Raw genomic sequence first — 8,014 nt, 5'->3', positions numbered from 1 at the left:
AATACAATACAAACAGGACATAGGGTTTTACCCCTTCGAGAGGGCCCGAACCTGGGTAAAAATATGTCCCCTTTACTTCATGTTCACCATCGTGCCAAGATCACCAGTTCGGGACCCCCTACCCGAGATCTGCCGATTTTAGCACCGACACCTAGCCCTTAGGAGTGTACTGTTGTGATCTGGGTTGTAGCCTTTCCTTGGGCTTGTACATAACTCTTTTCTTCTATCATGCATCAAGACAGGGATTTTTTTTGTGTTTTCTCAAAAAAGGATCCCAAATTTGGCAATTGTCACTCTGATTTAGATACAAGCATGCCGCCTTTGCTTTGTTCATTGTATGTTGCCTTTTTTTGTCTAACTATACCCCATACGCATGTGCTTCAGGATGTTTAGCCGCAACAACAGGCTTGATTACCAATTGTTCTTCCGCAGTAGAGGTGCTTTCAGATCTCTTGGCTCAAATGAGCTGATCTTGCTCATATGCTTCTTCAATGTTCTGATGGGCATAATTGATATATGGGGCAATCATGAAATAATAGTGATACTAACTTTGTCGGTGGGAATAATTGTGATCGGTCCAATTCTATGTCCAGAAGCTGCAATTCCACCCATGTGTGATCCGCTACGCGGTGCGATCTCATTATGGTGCCCAATGGTTGCAATCCTACTGCTTTGTCCCTCTGTACTGCATAGGGTCTATGAAAATTTCAACAGTCAAAGACTTGGCTCAATTGCCTACTGCACAGTGTACTTGCTAATATTTGTGGTGGTGCTCCTACTCACAATCAGCAGGCTGCGGTTCCCAGGTATCGTCAAACTAGCAGACTGTGTTCTTGGCAGCAAAATAGCACTTTGGCATCGATTTATTCTGAACTCGTGCTTGTTTGCTGCGTCAATGATTTGTGTTCGAAGCTTTAACCTTGCGATGGTCATAATTGCTCTAATGATAGCGCCATTGGGCAACCTCCAGATTCCAGCAGCAGCATTGCGCATTGGGCTGGCAGTGTGGCGCCTTATAGTCATACGACAGGACTACAAGCAAAACCTTGAGAGCAAGGCAAACCTTGAGCCATCTCTCATCATCTTTTATGTGATGGTGCTTGGACAAGGATTACTCTACATTGTTGCCGCCACCCTTGAGATGTTTTCATTCATCTTACGAAGATCCCTGATCCATCGTGTTGGGTTTAGAGGTCCCTCTGAAGTGCAATATGTCAATTTGTATTATGCATATGCCTTCGATAGATGCATGGAAGGTTCTATGCTTGCTCCAAAGAAGACCAGCCTCATCATATTTGCAATGGATTCTTTGAAGTCAGACTCACCCAAGATGCAACTCTATGGGCTTAAGATGCTACACAAATTTCTGAAAAAGGAGCCCCTAAAGACTAAAGCCACGTTAGAACTCACCACTTACACAAAGACAGTGACTTGCTTGATCAGCATGTTGGGCTGGACAAGTGAAGTGGATAGAGATATTAGAACATTTGCTGCGAAAGTCACGGCCGAGCTCGCTGATAACCTTAGAGTTGTCCAAATACCTGGGGCAGTGCAACTCATAGCCTCACTTTTGGACACTATTCACAGAGAGAATATAAAGAATCCGTTTTTGGACATTGGTAGCCCTGAGCCAAAACAAGACAACCTGATTCAACGAGTTAGCAGGAACAAACAGACATCCTCGCTGCTTAAATGGTTGAAACAGATGGCTGTTTACTGTTTGATTCCAAGAGAGGAGCCAACAACTTCCATGGACGAACAAAACACCCATATACTCGGATACTGGAGACAGACTACAGAACGTCCATCTGTTCTAGAGGAGGAGCTATTGACCGGCCAGGATCTTCTCTCTGTACATGGCATGTTCATTCTTCAAAAGCTTGCTAGCTTTGATCTGGAGAATGGTATAGAAATCAGTAGAGCGACTGGCCTCATCTCAAAGATTATAGAGTTCACAAGCAACATAACTGTCATGACAAATATTAGTGAGACACACAAGACACTGCTGAAACTTTCATCTCTGAAGTTGCTGGCAAGACTTTCAAGTACTAAAGGGAGATTTGGTGTAACTTTGCGTCAGAATATTACAGAACATCCCTTCATTTTGAGCAACCTTGCAGAGATCTTGGACAATAGAGGGAGCAGTCATGAACTTAGGGAGCTCACAGCAGAACTCCTTAGAAACCTTGCCATGGAGGAAAATGTGAAGGAGGAGATCGGACAGATCCCCGTGATCATTAGCAGGTTGATGGATGCATTTCTCAGCCAAGGTACACCCTCAAGTGCAGATTCAGATCACTTGCTACGAATGATCTCCGGGCAAGCATTGGCAGTACTGGCAATGGAGAGTGCCAACAACTGCTTGATTATGTTAGCAGAACCAGGGTACATGTTTATCAAGGAACTAAAACTTATGATCCATAGTGACAAGTACAGGTATGTAGCATCAAGCCTGTTGCGGAATATGTGTGTGCATGCTCGATCTGAGCTTCGCAACTCTGACCTGAAGGAAATTTCCTACATTCTGAGAGAGGTGAGACCCACAAATATAAGCTACATGTGCAATATTAGAGGCATATAGTGTAACTTACAATTTAACAAGTTATTGCAACATTTCCCTTCTCATGTCTGATGATAATACATTTACTCAAGTAAATAGATGCAACATCATAAATTACAACGGTTAATTATGCTTGCTACACACAACACAACTAAATAAATGGACGGCAATGTCAACCACTTAAAAAGAATTTGCAAATATTACTGAAGTTTAATCATGGCTTACATAGCATATCCATTTCCACTATAGGTGCTGGAAGGAATAATGGATGCAGAAGGGACAGAACTGGAGGTCCTTGTTGGTCTTAGTTCACAAATATGTAATGCCACTCCTGACGATTTTGCACGAGAACTAGAGCATGGTCATGTTAAGGATAGGTTTATAAAGAGGCTTGTCCATGCACTTAACTCAAATATGATACCCACTGCTCATTGTCCTGGCATCAGGAGGGTGATAGTTGAACATGCCATATACATGATGGAATCCAATCTGGTCTATACTACCTGTTTCAAGAATTGTCGGATGATGGAAGCACTGCTAATGGTAGAGCGTAAACCTTCAAGGGCTGAAAACTACAGGTTCTTCTTGGGTGATGCAGGACTCATGAAGCACAGCATACCTCTATCCGCTCTTGTGGCTAGAGCAAAAGAGCTGATGGGCCATTAGTAGCTACTCCCTCTATACCACAATACTTGTCGCTGGGGGAGTACGAGGCATCAGAAGTGTCAGCTGAGCATGCATTTAGAAGATATTGTACTACTGGTCTATACTGGGACTTTCCATTTGCTCGCCATAGTGGTGAGTTATTCATTGCAATCCATGGAGATCCCATTGTGTGCCACGATGCGGGTAACTTAAATAATGGCTGTGTTAGTGTTGTAGGATCATGGATATATGAAAGATGATGAATCTGCTTTGTGATTAAAATTTAAATATGAAATGTCATGATAGTTGTGCATTGTCAGGGTGTGAAGCTTCAACACCAACTCATCGTATTTTAAATTTTAAGCCTTATGACGGCCACTGTTTGGCACTAGTAAATGGTGTGGTAATTGAGCACTCACGAGGCAACCACTTCAGTCCAGATCCTCAAGAACCATCCACTTTAGTCATGGACGCGAGGGGTCTTACCATAAACGATTTTTTAAACAAAGAACGCACCATGTAGTAGCATGCTAAAATTTGTGGTTTACTCCAAACCTGAAATTTTCTGCTTCCTACTCCCTCCGTTCCTAAATATTTGTCTTTCTAGGGATATCAACAAGTGACTACATACGAAGCAAAATGAGTGAATCAACACAATAAAATATGTCTATATACATCCGTATGTAGTCACTTGTTTAAATCTCTAGAAAGACAAGTATTTAGGAACGGAGGGAGTAGATCAGAAATTGGCCATTAACTGAACACTACAGAGTACCCATCTCACAGAACCACGAACTGACGAACTAACAGACCTATGTCTACAATGCGTAGCCATATTTGAGAATAGTTAGCGCCAGGCCACTTCCAGGGTCGTCAGATCCCCGGAGCTCCGGCGGCACTCAGCCTCGGGCCGGAGATCAATCGGAGACAAAAAGGGGATTATTAACCGTAGGCGAGAAGGCGAGTGCACCTGTGACCTGTCGAATTATAACGGCTCCAAAGCTGGGACGTGACCTCCACGCGGCCGAGCAATGCGTAGCCCCGCCGGAGAGGCGCGGGCGCGCTGCGTCCAGCTCATCTGCGCGGCCGTCGCTGCCGGCCTCCGCTCCGAAATAATCGGTGAGAAGGAAGCCCCTCACAGTGACGCGTCTTCTAATGAGCGCCCGTATGGCCGAGCTGCTCGTGCTCGTGGTCGCCGTTTGGCCCCTCTGCGCACGCGTAAAGCCCAATCACTCGGCCCATTGCCATCCATTCGAAACCTGCGCGCGCTTCTTTGTCTTCGGAAGATTCACGGAGGTCCATCGCTCCCAAATCCCAATTCTCAATTCTCAAGTTCAAAAAAAAAAATCTCAATTCTAAAAAAATAATCCATATGGCTCCCAACTTCCAAGCCTTGGAGAAGCTCAAAAAAAAAAAATCCAAGCCTTGATGAAAGCAATCACCTGACAGTGGTGGGGTGCTCAAGTTGTTGGAATACAAACGGTCAAGAACTGTAAACTGCTGCGACAACATTGTAATTACAGGCCCACAGCCCCCACACATGACACGTTTTTTCTGTTTTTTACGAGAGAAATTTCCAATCTATTTATCAACCATGGCAGTAGAAAGTACACAAGAGGTAATAAAAATTACAACCAGGTCTATGGACCACCTAGCGACGACTACAAGCACTAGAGCAAGCCGAAGGCGCGCTGGCGTCATCGCCCCTCCATCATCGGAGCGGGGCAAACCTTGTTGTAGTAGACAGTCGGAAAGTCGTCGTGCTAAGACCCTAAAGGACCACTGCACCAGTGTTGTAACCATCGCCAATGAAGAGAGTTGTAGATCAGAAAGATCAAACCTGAAACCACACGAACAAAGACGAATAAAAACTGAATCCAAATAGATCCACCGAAGACCAGCACTGACCGAATCCCATGAGACCCGACAGAGACACACCTCCACACATCCACCGACAATGCTATTCGCATCATCGAGGCGGGTATAGGACATGGGAGACATTATTGCTACCAATGGACATCGCCGCCGCCACACGGCACACATTAGCTGCTCATTCTACACAATCTTTCAAATATAACAGGACAAAATACTCCCTCCGCCCCGAGTTACTTGCGGCGGAAATTGATGTTCCGGGCGGATGGATTACCAATCATCGATGGCATGTGGCATCAATGTTTATGAAGCATCAACTTCTTGTGCCACATTGGCAGGTCAGGGGGACATCTGCCGAGGAGGAGTTGTGCAATGAGGGTGTTGCCGTGGCGGCGTGTAGGGGAAGAGGGGTGGGGCTGAGCAGGAAGCGGCAATAAGCGGTGGCAAGCGACGTCAATGAAAGAGGTATCACATTCGCCGAGAACAAATGGTGTCGCATTCGCCGAGGCGGCCTGTAGGGGGTTCTTCATTTTGGAATAGGAACATTTGATGGGTCAATCTGCCAAACAAATCACTTGTCTGTTTTAGCTGTGGAGTGTTCGTACGGTAAGAAGAACCCTAACAAACAATAGAAGAAAAGTGTGAAAATGCACTTGAGTATTATAATAGTAGCTCTATGTGGCTTGCTTAGAGCATCTACAGCCGGACCCCCTATTTCCTTTTCAGATGTCTCAAACGTCCGCCGGTCATTGTCCGGTCACAAAAAGCTGACCCAACTGGACCCCTCACTTTCTCCTTAAATGTCCGGACTAACCAGTACCTCTCAAATCTGGGGACGATATGAGGGCGACAGGATGCGACCGGACACGGCCGGGCACCTCGCTTGGTCCCACCTGCAATGACCCAATCCTTGTTCGTCTTTGATCTCTCTCTCCCGAAACACTCAACAATGCCGGCGGAGGAGGTGTCAGGGTGGGCGAAGGAGGCTGCATGTCGCCGCACACGTGGGCGGGCATGCTCGCTGCGGTGCGCACAGCCGCCAGGCACGGGCAGGCCTGTTGAATGCCGCCGCAGCCGCCGGAGGCCGTGGGTGCAGCATCATGCGTAGCCACGGGCCGGCGTCCTGAATGCAGCCGCAGGCGGGCATAGGTCAGCGTGCTGGATGCAGCCGCGGGCGCGAGCCGGCGTGCTGGCAAGCGTGCGCACAGCCGCGGGCACGGGGCGGCGTGATGGCAGGCGTGCGCGCAGCCGCGGGCGCGGCCAGCATGCGGGGTGCAGCCGGGCGCGGGCGTGCTGGCCTGCGGCTGCCCACGCCGGCAGGTGCGGGCCGGCGTGCTGGATACAGCCGCGAGCGGGCGTGCTAGCCATGTGCGCGGGCCGGCGTGCTGGATGCAGCCGCGGGCGGGCGGGCGAGCCGTGGTGCGCGCAGCAGCGGGGTGGGCAGGCGGGCGCAGCCGTGTGCGCAGCCATGGGCGTGCGTGCCTGCTGGCTAGCCGTCGCAGCCGTCACTTTGCAGGTGTGCTGTCCGCCTGTTTGCGGCGGCGTCGTGCTGGCCGCGTGCCTTCTGGCCATGCATGGCCGTGTTGTGCGCGTGTGCTGGTCATGGATGACCGCATGTTGCTCCGATAAATGCTTGTGTGTGTGTTTTTAAGAGCATCTCCAACCGCCGCGCTAAGCGTCGCGCGCAAAAAACCTGTTTGCCGTGCGCACTGCGGTTGATTTTGCGCGCCCGTCTGCACTGGCTCCAGCAGCCGCGCTATAATGCAGCGCGCGCCGCTTCAGCAGAGCGCAAAAATACAGCGCGCGCGCCGCACAAACCACATGTACATTTCAACGAAGATGAGCAAAAATGATCAAACAAACAAAATAAATCAACAACAAATAGTTCAAAATAAATCATTACAACTCAAACAAATAGTTTATCGTTCAGTACAACAATTAATAATGCAATAAACACAACAAATAGTTCATGAACAATACAATGTCGAATGCAGATATCATCATGCTCTTTGTCGTCCATGCCATGCCCACCACTCTTCAATTAGATCATTCTGAAGTTCATTGTGCGTGCAGGACGCCGAATGGCATGATAGAAGGCAACAAAACGGGCTACCCTTTCAGCCCTCCGTCGCACTCGCACGGGATGTCCCAAGAGCTCATACTGTGAGTAGTCTAAATCTTGGCCACGCTCATTCTCGATGATCATGTTGTGCATGATCACACAAACGTGCATGATGTACCAAAGCATTTTTTGATCCCAAAATCTTGCCGGTCCTCTCACAGTAGCAAATTTGGGCTTGCAAAATCCCAAATGCTCTCTCCACATCTTTTCTAGCCGCCGCCTGAGCATTGTGGAAATCAAGATTTTTCTTACTTTTCGGTTTTCTCAACGGCTTCACGAAGGTTTGCCACTTTGGATAGATGCCATCCGCTAGATAATAGCCATAGTTGTATGTACGGCCATTTGCTACAAACTGCACATGTGGCAACTCACCGTTTGCAATCTTATTCATCAGTGGTGACCGGTTGACAACATTGATGTCATTCAAAAATCCAGGTATTCCAAAGAATGCATGCCAAATTCAAGTCCCCTGATCGGCCACCGCTTAAAGGATTATAGTGGAACCCTTTTTTTGGCCGTGGAATTGCCCATGCCATGCCTTTGGACAATTCTTCCAACTCCAATGCATGCAATCTATTGAGCCAAGCATGCCAGGAAAGCCGCGCGCTTTGTTCATCGCCAATAGCCTTGCGGCGTCTTCAGCAGTGGGAGATCTCAAATACTCCTCGCCAAACACTTGCACAATTCCCACTGCAAAGCGCTTGACACACATGATGGCTTGGCTCTCACCCATAGCCAAGTGATCATCAACTAGATCAACCGGGATACCGTATGCCAACATACGCAAAGCGGCTGTCACCTTCAGAAAAGTGCTA

At 48.0% G+C, this 8,014-nt stretch overlaps 1 protein-coding gene across 1 annotated transcript; it reads left to right on the top strand.

Annotated features, from left to right (window-relative positions):
- Nucleotides 1-396: 396 nt before the first annotated feature.
- On the top strand, nt 397-3,552 carry LOC123040845 (uncharacterized). The gene is made up of 2 exons (XM_044463587.1): nt 397-2,533; nt 2,810-3,552. Exons 1-2 carry the CDS (start codon nt 500-502, stop codon nt 3,224-3,226), a joined length of 2,451 nt encoding a protein of 816 aa, XP_044319522.1. The 5' UTR covers nt 397-499; the 3' UTR covers nt 3,227-3,552.
- Nucleotides 3,553-8,014: the final 4,462 nt, after the last annotated feature.

Source organism: Triticum aestivum, chromosome 2B, assembly GCF_018294505.1.
Source record: "Triticum aestivum cultivar Chinese Spring chromosome 2B, IWGSC CS RefSeq v2.1, whole genome shotgun sequence".
NCBI lineage: Eukaryota > Viridiplantae > Streptophyta > Magnoliopsida > Poales > Poaceae > Triticum > Triticum aestivum.
The sequence above is the reverse complement of the archived record's forward strand: the minus strand, read 5'-3'. Positions and strand labels throughout refer to the sequence as shown.

Coding starts and splice junctions, on each gene's coding strand:
- LOC123040845 (XM_044463587.1), top strand. CDS start 500: ATGGGCATAATTGATATATGGGGCAATCATGAAATAATAGTGATACTA. Junction 2,534..2,809: donor TTTCCTACATTCTGAGAGAG/GTGAGACCCACA, acceptor TTTCCACTATAG/GTGCTGGAAGGAATAATGGA.